Source organism: Nakaseomyces bracarensis, assembly GCF_045282275.1.
Source record: "Nakaseomyces bracarensis strain CBM3 chromosome Unknown Scaff12_0, whole genome shotgun sequence".
Taxonomy (NCBI): domain Eukaryota; kingdom Fungi; phylum Ascomycota; class Saccharomycetes; order Saccharomycetales; family Saccharomycetaceae; genus Nakaseomyces; species Nakaseomyces bracarensis.
In genome coordinates, this window is record NW_027263958.1 from 1,222,775 (window position 1) to 1,242,805 (window position 20,031).

Below are 20,031 nucleotides of genomic sequence, written 5' to 3' on the forward strand. Positions count from 1 at the left end.
GTAAGAAACCATATTTTTTAATGCCAATCTGAACTATGCCAACACTAAAAATATCTTTGATACACTTCCATTATAGTTGATCATAATACTATAAGTAATACACTATTCTTCGTTATTAGTAGTAGGGAAAAACCGCGTTGGCTGCAAATCCCCTTCCATTAAAAGAGGATCGTAATCATCAGTTGTGTTGGTGTTAGAACCATTAAAAGGAATTGAAACAGTAGATTTACTACTGGTCCTTTTCGAAAGTTTGGGTATCAATGATACATCTGAGTGAATTAGATCAATGTACTTTTGTCGAATGTTCTTTTTATTTTCTTTTTTATGTGGGAGGAATTTATTACCTATGATACTACCCAAATGATGTAATACAATTTTAACAATATCCTTTTTTAGCGAGGTAAACAATTCATCCCTTGACCACAATTTGTTTTGATAAAGTAAAGTTGGTATTTTAACTGTCAAGTTATTGACATCGGTAAAGAGCTTCCTTGTCCCTTTATATGACACAGACATAAACGTTTGATTGATTTGAAAGTTTCTAACGCTGAAATATTCACCAGATCTTTCGACCATTTCAGATATATTCCATTCAGGTTTATCATATTCATTTGACATTTCCCTGAAAGGAGATACTACCCTTTTACTAATATTGTTAGAGGAAGCAATAATAGAGCTGGCTATATCCCAATTACCAGAGTCCTTTCTATTAGTAGTCGTACTGCTCATACCATAATATGATGCAGCTGGACTATCAGAATGACTAGATGAACTAGATTTTCTAGGTGATATTATCGAGGCACTATCTTCTCCATCATCATTGCTAACACTAACATCTGGAAACAAGTATCTCATTAAATGGGTTCCAGTTTCATGGTCCATCTTAAATAACGATGGTTGTAGGGAAACTATAAGGTCGTGGACATCGGAAATACCACCCACTGGATTTCCTAAGACCCATGAGATTTCAACCATCGGCTTTTCTTCGTCATAGTGTGAGTGATCTTTATCTGGTGCAAATAGTTCCGTGAAAACCGGATTGGTTTGTTGATTAAAACACTGAAGACTTTTTATGGAAACAACATTGATATCATAACCATCCGAATTCTCGATTCTCAAAAATTTAGAGGGGCCTAAACCTATGGTTACAAAGGGTTGATTTTTTTTATCGAAAAGTTCCCATATTAAATCTTCGGTACTTATTTGCCAAACTAATCTTTGTGGACTTGTGTCACTGTTATTTCCAAGTTTATCATAACTTTGTTTAATTGCTGTCATTAAGAACGTCAATCTCATAATACTTGTTTGCGTCTCAAAGTTAATTATTGGTAACAATTCTTTGTAAGTTAATGGTTCATTTAGCTTCATGTAAGCTCTTATATATAATAAGTTTCGTACCCGATCCTGCAGTTCGATAATCGAACTAACATTTAGCTCCTCAATGCTATTCCTAATTTCATCTTCCATTAAAGTTTTAGATAGCTTCACAATTTTTTGATCAGAACTAGAAGCATACTCCAAAAGATCCTGAATTATTGCATATACCGAACAGTACTGTTGAGAAGTAGATGTTAGAACAACTCCAGGGAAAGCAATCCTAATATTCGAGCAGGTAGAAAGACTATTATCATTATTACCTTGGCTGAAATAAAGATTATTAGGTTGAGTAAATGTCATGAACATGGATCTTCTACGTAAAACAACATGCTTTTCAAGTAAAGCTCCATCATAGCACATCTCTAATGGTATCCAAGGGGGCCAAAACATTGTATTATCATCAGCACCGTAACCGTCGGATTTAAACCCACTTGTACCATGCTTAATGAGGTCATCCTTAAATAGTGTAAACAATTGCAAATCTTTTGAAATAACACAGTAACGCGTTTCCACTATTGTATCCACATCGGTTGGCAACTGCTTGCCATTTTCACCGTATACTTGATTAATATCAATTATACCCGTCTCGATATCTCTCGCAGATAAGATTAACGCATCATTTATTTCACAGTCCGAACGAATTTGTACTTGGGGAGAGATCAATCTAATCAAGAAAGAATCTATTGCCTCATAGTTATCATTAGAAACTTCACGATTGAACTCGTCGAATCTTTGAATAAATTCCGCATTAGCAATTTGGAATAAATCTGAAAGACCACCAAATTCCTGAAATCTAGATTTCATACCTTCTAGAGAAGCTCTTAAGAGTTCCTGAACAATACACACGGATTTATATGTCATAAAAAATCGCATCGATTTTCTTTCAACCCAGTTATGTGCATACTGTAGTAGATGATGTGTAATTGATTTATCTATTTTTAGATGAATATTATGGAGCATAAACCTATTATCATAGGTTGATATGGCATCCACGGTGGAGTTCCTTCTCATTGAGACAAATGAATCAACAGTATTGGTTCTTAGTAATTTAATATTATCATTACCTGGAAAGATACTTTCATTTCTCGAATCCAGCGAACTCTCAAGGTCATCATTTGTGTATATGTGAGTGATTTCCTCAGATCTCTTAAGATCATTTAGAATATTATGGATGATATGTAGCCTATGTTTTGACTCATGAAGTTCCTTATTGAGTTTGCTTATCTTTTTATTTTCAGAACTGTTTTTTCCTTGATGTGATTCGAATTTATTCAACAGCCCTAGTATTTCTTTAATCCTTGCTTCTACTTCCTGCTTTCTATGCAAAGCTAATTGCTCTTGTGTGAATTCTGGATGATTCCTACCAATTATACACGTATGAGAGGGCTCTAACCCAAATGGAAAAGGTACTGGAAAACCATCTTCGTTGATCTTCCTGAAATATGATATTCTTGGTGAGTACATCAAAGGTAGAGCCTTAAATACTGAGGGAACGACACCTACCGGGATGTAATCTACATCATAGTAATCGTGCGAGTCAAACCAGTCTTCTTTAGCCATAAAGCAAGATAGTGAAGCCTTTGATTTTGAATTTGTAGTAATAGGAGTGAGGCTTTCTGCAATTAACAATTCATCTATTTTGTCTTGGTCAAAAATTGCAGAAATAATTCTTACATCTGCTTCAATACAATCAATCTCACCAGCATACATCCTGAATTTCCATACAGAGTTTGTTAGCTCTAATTGTTTGTAGATATGGGCTAATTTAATTCTCTTTTGATGAAGATCAATTTTTAGAGATTTAACGCGCCCTTTTATGCCAGTGAAAGTTACTTTCTGGTTTTCATCGGTATTATTATACTCATTACTAATATGTCGAAATGTATGAGAAATTGAGAGTGGTTCCAGGTGAAGTTGGTATTTAATAGTAAAGAGAGCTGTTCCGAATTTGTTTTTATTTTGGACAATATCAGTGAAGAGAGGTCCCTGTCTAATGGGGCCTGATGTATATTGGTGGAACAAATTCCACCATTGTAGAAACAGCTGAATGGAATTTGGAGAAAAATATAAATTATTGTTTGCATTCTGCTCAAAACAATAAACACCAAATGACATATGAATATAACGAGTCCTAAATCCAGCATAAGAATCGTGGTTAGATTTATCTTGGACTGATTCGGGATTCACTAAATTAATTTCGTAATGTGGTTTATTTGGCGGCAATCTTTCTTCCATACCTATTTTTTGGTAATCTCCCTGCTCAAATAGCAAACCCATTTTCCAGATAACATCACCTTTCAAATTCATATATACTTTGTCAAACTTATCTACTTCAGTGTAATCCCGGATAGCCAATAAAAATTGGTTTGAATTGATCTTCAGAAATTCTGTAGGATCCTTGCTATCATGCACTTTTACAGCCACATCTTTTGACCAACAAAAAGACAGACCAGCACCATCATCTGCTATTTTGTACGGATCATAAGAGCCTTTAATATTAAGGTGAAAAGCGCTCTCTTCTAAAAATCGGAAAACCCATCTACCATGGACAATATATCTGAACTTATCCCAAAAGCCAAGTTTCTCTGAAGGATCAAGGGGTGGTTTTGTTAAGTAGTCAAACCATAGCATGAGCGACTCAAAGGCAGGTTGCAACGACTTACCCCATGTTAAATATGACGGTAAAGAAGCTGATGTTATTGAGTCTAAATTATAATAAAGCTTAATAGAATTTAGAGTTCTCAAAATGTGAGTACCGTAAATGCTGTTGAAGACATTATAAGGGACTGCTGCAACTGAATTAACAAAAGGAACATATATAGACCTATTAGATGCATCCGTTGGCATTTTTTCTGCAAAAACTATATCTCCACTGGTTTTAACTTGACTGAACGACATAACAGGTATTGGATAATCTCTGAGTCTTAATTCAAACAGATCACTATATAGATCTACTCCCATTATAATTAAAAGAGTATATTGCATATCCTTTGGTACCCCCTTACCATAATCATATATGAAATCCATAAATTTCTCAATTGGAAATGATGGCGGAGATATGTTAAAGTTTAAATTGCTAATAACTAAATCAGCACATGTTATCACTTTCTGCTTGGAGTATATATACCACTCATTACCAAAAAAGTTTTTCTTTTCGATATGAAAAGGTGTGTGATGATAAACTAACTTGGCTTTCCGATAACGTATGATCCAGGAATTTGAATGATGCTCATAGAGCCGCATTTTCGCTTGGTGTATATATTCATCTTCGTTCATTGTGGAGGAATAAGGTGACTTGGTAGAATTTTTCATTATATTTTGCTTTTCAGCCAAGGATAACTTTTTAAATGCGTCGATTTGTTTATCAAACTCAATTACTTTTCTCATACGTTCTCTTTGTTCAAAGACGCCTACCTTGTAAATAAGACCAAGTTCCTGTTCAAAAGGATCTTCTTCCACTCCAACTAAAACATTTTCAAACTTCAGTCGAATTTTAGGCAAACTCCTTGCCAACATTTCAGACGGATAGAGACGTTGAAAATATAATATATTCTCAAATGCAAGTTTGATCTGTTTGAAAGACTTAAACAGTGTAATAATATCATCAATAATGATATATAATCTCATATGATATTCTGGTTGAATATGCAATAGTACGACTTTCAAGTCGATAATATGCTCATCAAACATCTTTTCCACATCAAATACTAAATTAGTTATTTGAAGTAAGTTGACTAATACTGGTAACTTCGTAATGAAAACAGATTTACAATGAATTGTAAAACTTTCTAGGTTTAATAACATATCCAGGGTTCTGAATGATAAATATTTGATGGAAAATATAAGTGGAAGACCAGAGGGAAGAATAATATAAACGTCACACATTTGCAGATTTATATTCCAATTAGTAGGATGCTTCTTTTTACTCGGCTTTTTGATAGTCTGACTCCTCATTACTTTCACATTGTACCTATCCCATATAGCAGAAATAAAAAATATTATCCAAATTGTGGTAACGTCAAATCTTATCTGAATATTCGGTATATCAAAATAAATGTCGGAAAAATTGTTAGGGGACATTAACTCAACGTTCACTATGTCTAGCATGCTTTCTGTTTTTGAGTGTTTATGCAATGTATCCACAACTCTGTATATTGAAGCACTTTGAACCTGAAGCTTTTTACCTTCAGAGTTAGACTCGAAAGTAAATTCATTTAGTAATAGTTTTATACCTCTGGAAATATCAGTAAGATTAAAATCTGATGGACTAATAGGATCTTGGTAACTTGGTAAAAATTGCTGTACTACCAATGAAAATGAAATATCTTTACATCTCAAACGATATGACCAATCCAGAGAATTGAAAATAGAAGTATAAACGTTGACATTTGGTTGTTTCGCAGAAACATATTCTAAGTTTTTATCATTTTTAATATTTGCTTTTTCTTTCTCGTACAAAGCACTATTTAGCTTCCCCAATGCGGTGCTTAGTTTTTCGAGAACGATGATATCATCCAAAGTTATAGTGAAATGTCTAAGAGTAGATTGAACTTTTGACTTTTTGGAAAAAAGATCCTCTAAAAATGTATCTAGTCTCTCCATACCACAAATTGGAATAGAAATTGGGCGTGTGTCCATAGTTTCTGGAAGTTTTAAATAAGCAATACTGAGACCGACCATTTTCATATAATTTGCGAACTCTTTATTTGGAGATACATTTTTTATAAAAGACCATTGAACTTTATTGGTTTTCTCTAACGACGTATCTGTTAAAACTGGTCTCTTTGAATGGCAAATAATAGCTTGCGCGCTAAATAAAGAGAGGTTTAAGTCCTCTGTATCCGATAAGCCGATGCTAGAAGTAAAATTTGAAAATGAGAACTCCAAGGTAAATGACGGAAAGTTTTTTATGTTCAACTGATCTAAAATATATTCTTTAGTAAATTGATCTTCTTCGGACTCGTGTTTGCTAGTCCCAAACTTCGCTCTTTTGAGTATGTGTACTAAATTGTCAACTGTTGAAAAAAATGACGGATTGATAACATTTATGGTGATGACAACCTTCAGCTTTGATATTGGTATTTTATTAGTATAATGAGCTAGTAAATCCGTGGTGATTAGGAAACTGACTAGTGGTAACCGCAGTGATGTAGTTTTACTTAATTGACAAACAATCGTATTCGCTGAAACTGATAATTCATATTCTTCAAATATGCTACTATTAAATTCAACCAACTCCCATGCTGTTCTTTTCTCGTTTGAATTCATTGATTTCAGGCACAGCTGAAGATTAGAAATGGAAAGATTCTTCGATTCGGAGAATATGACGTTTATATTTTCGATTCTAAGATCAATTAGACGCATTCTTAATATTAAATGTTTGTTAATATCGACAAATGTATGGATAATAGAGTCATCTATCAAAGGACCGTCATTCACACTAGCAGTTTTATCAAGTTTGCGAGATTCAATGCTTTTTTCATTATTTTTAGTAGAGTTTACTAACTCATAGTTCAAAATAGTATTCGAGGTCTTTAAATAAGAATTCCATTCATATATTTGTATTAAAGAATCGCTCCGCCCTTCCTCCTGGATAGCAGAAGTTTTTATTGTAAGTAAATATACGATATGGTTCATGGAATAAAGGTTCTCGTTAGTTATTTCATGACCAAAAACTTCAACTTCGGTGATACCTCCCTTTTTATGATCAATCGAACCTGTCAATAGATCAATTTTAATATGCTGCCCGTTATTTATATTAACCTTTATCGTATTCAAGTAAAATTTGAACCTTAATAGTATCTTAAACAGTAAAAGTTGCCATTTGGATAACCTGAAAGAGACCACAGGTTTCTTGACAGTATTTTCATTATTTTGCTCTACACTTTGATTACCTGCATCTAGTGGTAACGTAATTTCTATGTTACTGAGCACTAATGTTGGGTCCAAACTAGCCCTTAAATTTATTGTTCTGATCGAGATCGAAACTCCATTCAACTGAATTAGAGTATTTCTGATAGCTGGACCTAGTAAAATACCGAATGAAAATCTTCGTACTGGGGTCTTGATGATTTTAAGTATTAGCCATATTGCAAACTGTACTAGTAACTCAAAGAGGAGGATTTTTATTATTACTCCCACAATAGTATATATTAGGTCAAATATCCACATTATTTTAAACTCGTCTTTTAGATTTTTCCCCTTCTTAACCTGATTGGCTATGTTATTATGCTATAATGATGATTCAGGTAGAACTATCGAAATTAATAAACAATCGGATTTCCACAATATATTTTTAGATGATTTCAGAATAGAATAGAGTTCAATAAAAAAGGATAAAGAAACTGATGGAAAAGATCAAATTAATTCCTAACTAAATAAAAAAACTCAAATATTGATATTCTATTTCGGTAATGTCATGAACTTGATTAAAAAAAGCTGAGTAGTGAACTAAGCAACCAAGGGACTAAAATATGAATTCCTGTTACTCTTTATAAATTTTATGTTTTAATCAGAAAAAAAGATAAACCACAAAATATATATATATTTTGGTTCTCTTGATAATAGAGAGTTAATTTTTCAATAAATATTTCAAGTTTTTTGTATTTTTCGGATAATTTCTTAACATTCAAAAAAAAAAGTAAAAGTAAAATTCCGATTTGGGGTTTGTTATTATTGACCTGCTTATTTTACTCGAATTGTCTTGTATTGATGGTTTGGTGATATTAAAAACCGATTACAAATAAGTATAAACCTTCATATGCCCTTAATTATTATTATTACTTTTTTTTTCCCACTATTTCCATCCTCATCGCGGGATTTTTGGCAAAATTGAAAAAAAATAAAAAAAACCAAAAAAAAAAAAAAAAAGGGCTCACACATTTCACCTTATGGATACCAATACACGGCTTACTAACACGAGATGGTAACTCTATAAAAAGGGATCTCATACTGGAATATTTAACTTTTGACCCGTCTCTACTTCCGTAGGAATCTTCCTTTTCCACCCCTCTAAAAACATCAACGCATAAGATCTCTTACATCCGTTTGATTTCCCTCCATTTGCTTTCCTGCAAGGGTCCAGGCTAAAAACGCTGTCCGTGTTTTTTTCTTCAAACACAGAACATACCACACCGATTACAACATCCCGTAGAGTGAGAATCATCCCTTTAAAACCCCCCTACAGAGCTTCGATATATCATCTTGCTCTTAAAGCAATAAAGGAAGGACAACATGCGATTTTCTTCAAGGGTCCAATTATCCATTAACTTTTTTCAGTCCCAATTAGGAAAATGTATATCTTTGCGTTGCTGGAGCTGGACAAACTACTTATTAAGGAAGCCATCCGGGTAAACAAGCTACTGATTTATGCTAATGTATCTTTATAACATCTTTAGAACAACATATTTGATCTTTACTTAAAATAGTTCACGAGTTTGTATAGTAGAGAGATCAAGTCGCTATCCTTAGAAGAACGAAGCACGAGTGGGCCCATTTTTTCGATGTACTGAACTACTTCTACTGGGAAGTAATCTGTCTTGCTACTTATATTGATCCCTAGGACGCTGGTCCTTTTCGACACAGGTATTAATGTAAACATCTTTGTCGATAATTCACCGAGGTATATTTTTACGTCATTCTTAGTCGGCTTCCTCTGTATAAATCGCTCCATATTTTTTTTGGAGAATTCGTCTTGAATATGTCTTCGCAGGTCTGAGCCGTACTCTGCTAAGTAAGCTTCTTTGTCCCTCGTAACCTCTATATCGTTAGGGGTGTTGAGATGCTGTGTAGTTTTCCATAGTGAAGGATCACATGACTTAAGTTGTAGTAGCGTCTTGTTATTACAAACGTAACTGCTAACGGAGGTTCTGTAGTGTTTCACTGATGGTTTGAGATCATACTTCCCATTTCCAGCAACTCTTTGAGAAGGTTTTAATTGGATTAAGAGGTCTTTTGGGACCCTTGACCTGCTGTTTCTTTCGCTCCTCATTGGGGAGGCCAGAAGCTTGGCTACGCAGTTCTGTTGCAAATTGAAATCTGAAAGCTTCAGCTCTCTGTATTCTTCAAAATCATGGAAAAACAACTTCGTTTTCTTGTCAGACCAACTTTCAAAGTTTGTCAATAGCGGTGAACTCGGAATGGCTCTACCGACTTTTGTTCTTTGCGAAATAGGCATGAGCATGCGTTCATACATCCCCTTATCGAGCTTACCCATTATTTTTATTTCCTTCGATCACTCTGATACAAGATAAACAACTACAATTTGTCTACCTTATATTATCTCTTATCTATGACAGATATAAGGTTGAATACAATACTAGGTCTCGTGACCTCCACACACTATAAATACAAACTCCTGTTGTTTTTTTCTGCAAAGCAATTTTCATCGCTGGAGGCACCCCACTGAGATCACGTAGGGGTAAACATCTTTTGACAAAAATTATTAATAAAAAAGGCTGATAGCAGTATGAAATATTATTAACAGATTGGAATTAGTAGTTTGAACCATAAGGCATTACAATAAGACATAAAATTAAGTAGAAAAATCTCCTTATACAATGAACAAATTGGTATTACTACTGCAATTATGCCTAAAAACGCAGAAAGTAAGTATAGCTCCCGTTGAACAAATTGGAAGACGAAGAATGAAGATGAAAACTTATTTAGAATATTTTATTAAAAAAAGAATATATAATGATCGTCAATGAATGATATAAAAGCAGTATAAAAAATAAATTGAAAAAAAAGAGGGAAATTTAGAATAATTGAAGACGTTAACAAATTTATGCAATCATGATAAATGAAAAAAAGAAAAATATCCGGTCCTAATGTTTCATTAATCTGTAGCTCAATGAAGTTTTTAATTTATGAATAAAAAAAACTATCAGGTGTGCATTGATAGCTTAGCTTGTTGAGCTTCATCCTTCAAAGCCTCATCAATAGTATCAAAGCTGCCCTGTGGAAGAGCTCCCCTTGGAACACTTTGTCTAGTAGCGGCATCCTTGTCGTTTACTGGTAAACTGGCTGTACGTTGGTTTGTAAGTTCATATTGAACGCTACCCCTGGATTCTTCTGCTCCACGAGATGGGTTCTCACTGATCTCACCTAATGGTAAAGAACCAACTCTTTCTCTTTCTTGAGGCTTCATCTCTGCATTCAATGGGCTGCCAGACTGAGCGGAAGTTGATCTCCTTGGACTAGCATTTGATGAGCCACGTCTGGCCAAATCTGGGTTGACTGAGTATCTTCTACCATCTGAAGTAATTAAGTTACCTTCTTCATCAACACCAACGATGTTACCAACCTTAGAGCTGCTACGACTATCCTTAGCGTTCAATGTGGTCTCTGAAGAACCACGAGAATTGTTGCTATCTTCTCTCAAAAGACCTGGAGCGTCAGCAACTCTACTAGCCTTTCTGTTGGCGTACTCAGCTCTCTCTCCAATGAATGAGTTCCTATGATGACTGTGGTTAAATTCGGCCAAGGCCTTGAAGTCAGAACTCCACTTCTTGTATTGAACCTTAAAGTCATCGTCATAATCACCCAAAGTTAATCTCAGGTGCCATTCAGTTCTCTCACCGATATCAGTTAATGGTTCTGAAGCACTAACGTCTAGTGCAGGGTTATGATCAACTAATGGGATGTTAGGATTGTACATTTTAGTACTAGAGGATTTCTTACCACCTCTCAAGAACTTTGGAACTGCAGATGTAATTGAAGGAGATCTCACTTTTTCAGGTTGAGGTTGAGAAGGAGGTGGAGTTGATCTAGATCTGGAGCTTCTTAATGGTCTTGCGGTGAATATCATTTCTTTGTCTGTGAACTCACCTAGGGTTACATCACTCAAAGCAAAACTTTGTACAGGAATTAGATTGATTAGACTGATAGCCATATGACAATAATTATCGTTGCTATCTGTTTTCATCTCTCTTGAGAAATCACTGTCTTTGAATTCATGTAAGTAGTGAGAAGTCAAAATGAAGTAACCCTTCTTAAACTTCTTTCTGTCTTTACCGTTACAATAGTACATGTAACCCTTTCTAATACACTTAGAAGCTGGAGCTTTCATGTTTGGATAAACAATGTCAGAAAGTTCTCTTGGTTTTGGTCTTGGTTCGTTTGAAAGCCAGTGTAGCATACAGTTAGAGTGATTAGGAATGAATTGATCCCATTCGACAGTAGCAGGTTTGGACAAGATACCGTGTTGTAATTCTTGACATAGGTTCTTCAAAATCATACGAGCTTCAGAGTCAATCAATGCAGAGTACGTCTCTAGAGCACTTTGGATTCTAGTATAAACAATTCTTTCCAAATCCAAACCGTTACTTTGCATATTAATAAAAGCTTCCATCAAGTACTTTTCTTCAGCAAGCTGCTTCTTTAATTGGGTTTCCAATTGAACCTTGACCAAGTAAGGGTCACACTTAGGTTGGATGACCTTAGTAGCATCTTCACTTTCGTCAGATAATTTCTTAACCATAGAATTGTACTTTGCGAGCAGCTTTGAGGTTTGTGAAATGTGAGATACAATATTAGTCTTGAAATCACCATGCAAGTCCTTGATTTCCCTAATCTTTCCGGTCAAATCTTTACATAGGGACTCGAGCTTTGGAATAACATTTTCTATGATCTCTCTCGAAACCTTTAGTTGTTGGCCAGCTAGAGAACCATGGTATCTCTTCAAGACTACTTGAACATCTTGAATAGAGCCGGAACCGAATTTCATGAAACCAGATGGTGCCAATGCGTCACCTTCAGATGAGATGGCGGCTTCGTCATTAACTTCGGCATCAGTTTCGGATTCGGCAGAAATTTCCTTTTGCAATGCCTCCAAAGCTGAAGCAGCTTCCAGCCTTTTCTTTTCTGCAGCTGTTACTGGTTGAGTTCTCTTGGTAGGTATGCTATTTTGATATGGATCGACAACCTTGTTGTGATCATCTAAGTCAGTCAAGAAAGTGAAGTTAACCTTCCTCCTTAGACGCAAGTGCATCCTAGCAATTTGTTCTTCGGTATAAGCGGCCTCTTGTAAGTAATCGATCAAGAATTTGACAATTTTACTCCATTTCTTGAATCTGTCCGCTAGTAGCACGGTTGGATACTCTTTGACGAACTGAGAATGGTGGAATCCATTGACATATTGTTCTTTACCGACACCATTGGTTACAGTATTGCCGTCGACGATGTTCTCAGGTACAGGAACTGGAACTGCTGTTGGAGAATTGTATTCAGTAGGAATAGCAGTTGGACTTGGGGTATGAGAAGCTGATTTGTACAAAGTGGTCTCTTGAGTACCCAAGTATTTAGGGTTGAAACCATCGAACCTGTTGTCAACTTTGGAATTGGAGTTGGAGTTGGTAATTGTCACACTGCTGCCTTGAGAAGACTTGGTCTTTACCAGCTTGATACCTTCATCTTTCTCACGTGGACTAACAACCTTCGTCAATTTGGACCCAATGTGGGTAGTGTGTTTTATGATATCGTCAGCAAGACTAACTTGCCTTGAATGTTCTGTTGCCATTTTCGTTATCGTGTTATAGGCAGATCTTCAAAAAATAACTTTTAATTTTTTTTTTGTTGGTTAACTAGTTTGAAATAATATAAAGTATAAAAAAAACAATGATTATTGTTGCTGTTTTTTCTTTTATTATTATAGGTGAAGAAAGAAGAGTAAATCTTAGAAAAGAATTGGTATAGTTTTTCTTCCGAATATGTCAAGTATTTATATTTCCAAGAATCAAGATTTCATTTCGAATATTATTTATTTTATTTTTTTATTTTTCCTACTAATTCGTGGTGTTCTTAATCGAGCTCTTTAATTTATGAAGAGACTTACGCAGTTTCCCCCTTATAATATCGGAAGAACTATTTAGTGAAAAGAGAGAGGGGTGGCACAAGAATTTTGTCCCTGTATACTTGTTACCGCAGTTAAAACTCAATACTATCGATTGATGAAGGACAATTCCCAATCAAATCAAGAACCCTTCCCCGAGAAAACTTATCAGTCTATTAGATTTTGAAAAGAAAGTATAAAAAAAAGTTTTTTTTATCATAATAAGTGATGAGTTCTATGCACAAATCTGGGGTAATAGTGAAAAGGAAAATAGGAGCACACGAAATAAAAAAATAGATGTCCTATTAACTCTTTCCTAGTTCTATTTATTATTCAACCCTTCCCGAGAATTAGGAGGTGGCATTTGGAGAAAAAAAGAGAGAGAGATAATTATACATGCGTATTCAGCCGCTCGGAAACTCATCACAATAGCCCCATGCCCAGGATAGTTCATAGTTCTAGTGTTTATTTAATGTAGTCTTCATTTTTTTTGGGATAAAGAGAAAGAAGAAATAAAAAAGGAAAACCATCAACTTATGCTTCCATACATAGAGTTGCGCCGAATTTTAACACAGCACGCAATACTCACGTTACTAAATTCGGGTTTAAAGTGCGAGTTCTATTTTTTTTTATTATTCTTTATTTGTGGTTTTTTTACCGCATCGTTTGTTTTTTTTTGTTTTTTTTCTTTCTCAATTCATTTGTGTGGGGGGTGGAATGGATTATGTGATATTTTGTTAGTCCTTGTCCTTATTTTCTTCTCCTACGTTACTTCTTACCTCCTTAATATTTTTTTTTTACCCCAGATTTCCACTTATTATCAATTATAGGGAAAATCTCATAAATGGTTTCTATCGGTTCTCAATACACTGGTGCCGGAAAAACATCTCTACTCACTTTTCTAAGTGGGTAATAATTATACACACCCCCCACCGAATTGTCGGTGTCCATTTAATACTTTCTTTATTTTTCCAGCCCCGCCCCCTAAAAAATGCGGGGGTGGGGTAAAGGACAATGCCGCCCCTATCTCTCTTTTTTACACAGAAAACCCTGTAACCCCTTGAATAATAATAAAAAAACGAATTGGAAATTTATTTTAATACAAAAAAATTACAATCTTTTTTTTCCCGAAAAGAATAAAAATTCTTCCGCGCAATTACACGTAAGCAGGAAGAAATAGCAGACATAAAAACTTGTTTTGTACGTGCTTTTCTTACACCCCCGCATTTTGGTATTTCATTATACCCCGGAATAATTGTATGCGAGAAAATGGAAGACACCATAAAAAAAAATAGCTGTGAGCAGTAAAAAAAAGGAGGCACGTTATGACATTGATCTACATTTGTTCTACGTACTCTTTGCGCGGAATAGTGCGGCTATAGCCGAATATCTTTGTATCTAGTAAAGAAAGAAGAGAAACTACAATGCAAAGTTTAAAAAAAAAAAAACCGTATCTCTGAGGATAATCCATCAATATTGTAATTTGTCAAAAGCCATGTGAAAGACAAGGAAGAAAAAAAATAATAGATTCATAATAAAAATATTTTCTGATCAACTTTTAATAATAAAGTAATAATAGACAAAAAACAAAAAGTTGGAGTAAAATAAAAAATACAAATACAAATACAAATACAAATAAGATATAAATGATTAATCCGGACCTCTGCTGATCCTTTTCTATCTGCTGATGAAGAAAAAACACAAAGTAATACGAAATATGAAAATAGCCGATAAAACTTCAAAAGTAAGGATAATTTATAAAAAGATTAGGTGGCACACCATCACTAGAACAACGTAAAAACAACGTAAAAACACCTTAAGAATAACGTAAAGCTTTTAAAATTACCCCTCTTTTTTTGATATTTCTTTTAAAAACAATAGATAGAGATAGAAACATAGCAAGAATATAACTAAAGGCACTGTTCAACTTAATAAAGTTTTATTTTATTTCTCTATACAACTATATACTGGGACGGGGTGCTTTAACAAAAAAAAAATAAAAAATAAAAAAAAAAGAGGATCGACTGTAGACGTGAACGTACGGCGCTTTAAAAACAGGTGAAAGAAATAAAGAAAACCTTCTTCTTTTTTTTTCACTGAAAAAAAAAATTAAATGATTTAGGGAAAAGAAGGTGCATAGTTTGTTGGGTGTTTCGATTATTCGGTCTTGGGCTTCCTCTTGATTGTGTTGATTGCTACAGACAACATTGTGCTGAACCAAACGGCATTGAGAATATCAAGAATTAGGTTACCACCGACTATAATAGTGGAATCTAGCAACAGGAATCTATCGTCGTGGCGGACAGTGTAGAAGTCCCAGGTCAATCTTCCGATCTGGTACCAGCCCCAGGCGATCCGTGCACCGAAAAATAGGAACAAGAGTACTAGATTGTTAACCAGTAGAAAAATGCCACAGATTCTATTTTCCGTAGGTAAGTACTTGAGACCAAACCAACGAAAGTTTAAGAATGGGTTTGAGAGCTCAAACATCAAAAAGACAGGTGCGTAGTACTGGATGTAGGGCTTTAATCCAATTACGAATACTGCAGTAGATATGATCCCATGCAATACGAAGGGCAATGTCGAGTGCATCGCCGAGATATACATATCCCATACGAAGTAACCTATGGCATAAATAGTTATCACCTCCGTGTCCCTACAGCGTCCAAAGATACGGGACTCGACATCTTGGTAAGGGATAACTGCCTTCTCCTTATTACCCAAAAAGACCAACGATAAGTAAACAACTACCAAGGACTGTAGAAGGGACACGAAATGTATAGCAGCTTGAATATTCAGTGATTTTGCCTTCTTCTTGTCATCGGGGTTCTTCGAATGGTTTAGTCTCCACTTAGTGAAAGGTGGAAACAGAAATTTGAGAGCTAGAAGATACCAAAGTTGGTAAGCTAATGCCACATATAATACAGAATGCAAGTTCTCCAAGATGGCCTCCGAGGACACAATATTATGTTCCTTCAAAAACACAACAACATAATCTTGAAACCATTGTGGACTTGGAATTTCCAAGGATGATTCGAGCAAGGTCTTAAAATCCATTTTTTTTTTTTTTTCTCTTCCTTTTCTGTTGTTGCTGTTGCTATCACAATTCGAAGTTAAGAGGACACTGATGGTATAGTAGTTGTGTCTTAATTTATGGTTGTTATTGTTTTTTGATTTTTTTTTTTTTTTGATTTTTTTATTGAGTTTTACTTATCAAGATAAGAATATAACAAGTTAAGAATGATGGCCCTCGATTATACGCGTGCTCTATTGGGATCAATGCTTTATATGTTATTTAAATATGTGCAATATACTACCTTTTTCATCTTAACACCGAGGTTGCCCACTCAAGTAAAGAGAAACAGAAGAAAAAAATTTTTTTTTTTTTCAAACAACTCCCCTACTTTGTATGTCCAAACAATAAAACGTCATTTTTATTTTATTCACTCTCTCGGTATTTGAAAATCTCTTGAGGAATTAACTTAAAATCTACGCTATTTGTCAGCAACTCCATTGTGCTTTCTGTGTCTACTAGACTTTCCCTCTGTCCCACTCTCTTTTCTCGGTGGTATTCAGGTTTTCCCCTTAACATATCGTAATTATTTCCTCATTCGGGTGTGGACGGACCACTTTTAAGCATGCAACGCGAGCAGCGAAAAAGCAACGAAACTCAAGAACAACAAACCCCGTCAAAAAGAATTCCGAGTCCTTTTCTTTGAACTTTTATTTTATTTTATTTTATTTCATGTTGTTTTATTTATTTATTGTTTTTATCAAAAAATATGTTGCAAAATAATCTCCTGATACATACTTGTACTTCATTACTTGATTATGTTAATGGTCTTATTTATCACTTCCTTATCGTATACCCATTTGCATATGATATCACTATTATAAACTTTTCGACTTAGGGTTTCCTGTTTCTTGGACCTTTTTTAGGGCATCTTGTGAAATTATAAATGAAAGATAAAAAAAATACGCCAATAACAAATTAGGGCTTTTAGTTTCGTGTCTCAGTATTTAATATTCCGGGTAATATTTGGAAAAAAAATTTTCCTCTAATGAAATTTTTAGATTTTTTTGCGATGCCCTATCCATATAAGCTCATCGCTAACTTAAATGTTACTTCGAAGAGGCAGGTGTTATAAGATAACTTATTGTTTTTTAAACAAAAAACTCATAATACAATTAACGATAAACATAAATAGGGATGTCTCGTATTATTGTTAAAGGGTTACCTGTTTATCTGGAAGAACCCGAACTTAAGACACATTTTGCTAAAAGGTTGATCACCACACACTCTACTAGTCAGGTTGATGGGCTTATTACTGATTTAAAGATACTGAAAAATAGGGACGGTAAGAGTAGAAGATTTGCATTCATTGGTTACAAGGATGAACAAGATGCTTTTGACGCTGTTAACTACTTCGATGGATCTTTTATAAATACTTCTAAAATTGAAGTGTCTATGGCTAAGAGTTTTGCTGATCCAAGAGTACCGGTGTCTATGAAAGAGAAGAGAAGAGAGGCCTTAAAGAGACTCAGAGAGAAAGAGGAGATGCTTTTAGCTGAGAAGAATAAGAAATTAAAGGTAGAGGATAAGAATAAGAAAGTTAATATCAATGCAGAGATTGAAAAGGATCAACAGTTGAAGGAGTTCATAGAGACAATGAAACCTACCGCTCAAACTTCATCATGGGAGAAAGTGTCCGGCGGTACAGTAAAAGCTGGAGAATCGACATATAATAATCCTTTACTAGATGACCAAGAGAACTCACAGACTTCTGTTAATCCATTGCTAGCACAGGCCTTATCAATGAAAAAAGATGGTGAAGAAAGTGATGATGAATACATGGATTTCGGTGCTAAAGATGAACCACAACAAAAGGAAGAAGAGCAAGAAGAAGAACGAATGATTCCTCTTTCTGAAATAAAAGAAGACTTGGATGCAGAATCTAAGGAAGATGACGGTTTGGCAAAGAACGAAGAGATCTCAGATCTTGACTGGATAAAACAACGTCGTGTAAGGATAAAGGAAAATGGTGATAAGGTCAGCGAAAAACCAACTGAACCAGAGACTAATGAGGAAGAACAAACAGAGGAAAAGGAAACTTATGAAGAACCTCAACAAGATAATGAAGAAATTGCACTTGAGAAGATCAGAAAGACCGGTCGTTTATTCCTACGTAATATTCTGTACACATCAAGTGAAGAAGATTTTAAAAAGCTATTTAGCACTTATGGTAAGCTAAAGGAAGTTCATATCGCTACTGATACAAGGACAGGTACATCTAAGGGTTTCGCCTACGTTCTATTTTCTAATCCTGAGGAAGCCGTTCAAGCCTACATTGAATTAGATAAACAAATTTTTCAAGGTAGACTGCTGCATATCTTACCAGCTGATGAGATGAAGGACCACCGACTAGATGAGTTTGATCTAAAAAATATGCCTTTAAAAAAGCAACGTGAGCTAAAGAGGAAGGCAACTGCAGCAAAATCTACATTTTCTTGGAACTCTCTCTTCATGAACCAAGATGCTGTTCTTGGCAGTGTTGCAGCTAAGCTAGGCGTTCAAAAATCTGATCTGATTGATCCTGAAAACTCTAATTCGGCCGTGAAGCAAGCACTGGCTGAAGCTCATGTTATTGGTGATGTTAGAAAATACTTTGAAGGCAAAGGTGTCGATCTCACGAAGTTTTCTCAATTGAAGTCACCCGCTCAACGTGACGACCGTGTAATTTTGGTCAAAAACTTTCCGTTTGGCACCACTAGAGAGGAGTTGGGTGATTTGTTTTTGCCATTTGGTAAATTAGAGAGACTACTGATGCCACCAGCTGGTACTATTGCTATTGTACAATTTAGAGACACAGTATCAGCTCGTTCTGCCTTTACAAAGTTGGCATTCAAGCGTTTTAAAGGTACTATTATCTACTTAGAAAAGGGGCCAAAGGAATGTTTTACTAAAGAAGCTACAGCGGAGGATAAATTAGAACTTGATGAGGAGAGAAATGCTGTTGAAGCTGGTATATCTTCTACAGAACTACTTGACTCTTCTACGAATAAGGATACTAATACTGCTGAAGAAGCAGAAGATGATGGTATTTCTGGCCCAACCGTTTCAATTTTTATTAAGAACTTAAATTTCAAAACCACGAGTCAACAATTAGCTGATAGATTCAAAGTATTTAATGGTTTCGTTGTTGCACAAGTTAAAACTAAACCTGATCCAAAACAAAAAGGAAAAACTCTCTCCATGGGTTTCGGTTTTGCTGAGTTTAAGACCAAAGAACAAGCTAATGCTGTAATAACGGCAATGGATGGTTCAGTAATAGATGGACATAAGATCCAATTGAAACTGTCACATAGGCAAGGTAATACCAATACCTCGACTGGTAAGAAACGTGCTAAGAATGGTAAGATTATTGTTAAGAATTTGCCATTTGAAGCTACTAGAAAGGATGTGTTTGAGCTGTTTAGTTCCTTTGGTCAATTGAAATCTGTCAGAGTTCCAAAGAAGTTTGATAAATCTGCTAGAGGTTTTGCATTTGTTGAATTCTTATTACCAAAAGAAGCTGAGACCGCTATGGACCAACTACAAGGTGTTCATTTGTTGGGACGTAGATTGGTTATGCAACCAGCAGAGCAGGAAGCTGCTAACGCTGAGGAAGAATTGGAAAGAATGACTAAGAAAGTTAGGAAACAAGCTGCTGTTAGTGAAATTGCATCAATGACCAGGAATCCTGGTAAGAGAAAACTTGATATGGAAGGTGACGAAGAGGATGGATTTTGATTTGAGTTTATAAAATTTTAAATGGTAACATCAG

General features: G+C 35.0%; 5 protein-coding genes across 5 annotated transcripts; 1 reads left to right on the plus strand and 4 right to left on the minus strand.

Moving 5' to 3' along the window:
- Nucleotides 1-102: 102 nt before the first annotated feature.
- Nucleotides 103-7,548, minus strand: HOB2 (Hob2p; the record flags this gene model as incomplete). The annotated part of the gene is made up of 1 exon (XM_071054091.1): nucleotides 103-7,548. One exon carries the CDS (start codon nucleotides 7,546-7,548, stop codon nucleotides 103-105), a length of 7,446 nt encoding a protein of 2,481 aa, XP_070910503.1.
- Nucleotides 7,549-8,791: 1,243 nt separating this feature from the next.
- RRG8 (Rrg8p) lies at nucleotides 8,792-9,592 on the minus strand (the record flags this gene model as incomplete). The annotated part of the gene is made up of 1 exon (XM_071054092.1): nucleotides 8,792-9,592. The coding sequence occupies one exon, from the start codon at nucleotides 9,590-9,592 to the stop codon at nucleotides 8,792-8,794; it is 801 nt and encodes a 266-aa protein (XP_070910504.1).
- Nucleotides 9,593-10,261: 669 nt separating this feature from the next.
- On the minus strand, nucleotides 10,262-12,895 carry RNJ42_03929 (Activator of SKN7 protein 10; the record flags this gene model as incomplete). Its single annotated transcript, XM_071054093.1, has 1 exon — nucleotides 10,262-12,895. The coding sequence occupies one exon, from the start codon at nucleotides 12,893-12,895 to the stop codon at nucleotides 10,262-10,264; it is 2,634 nt and encodes an 877-aa protein (XP_070910505.1).
- A 2,469-nt stretch (nucleotides 12,896-15,364) lies between these two features.
- Nucleotides 15,365-16,264, minus strand: ALE2 (Ale2p; the record flags this gene model as incomplete). Its single annotated transcript, XM_071054094.1, has 1 exon — nucleotides 15,365-16,264. One exon carries the CDS (start codon nucleotides 16,262-16,264, stop codon nucleotides 15,365-15,367), a length of 900 nt encoding a protein of 299 aa, XP_070910506.1.
- A 1,153-nt stretch (nucleotides 16,265-17,417) lies between these two features.
- Nucleotides 17,418-19,997, plus strand: MRD1 (RNA-binding ribosome biosynthesis protein MRD1; the record flags this gene model as incomplete). The annotated part of the gene is made up of 1 exon (XM_071054095.1): nucleotides 17,418-19,997. The coding sequence occupies one exon, from the start codon at nucleotides 17,418-17,420 to the stop codon at nucleotides 19,995-19,997; it is 2,580 nt and encodes an 859-aa protein (XP_070910507.1).
- Between the last annotated feature and the right edge of the window lie 34 nt (nucleotides 19,998-20,031).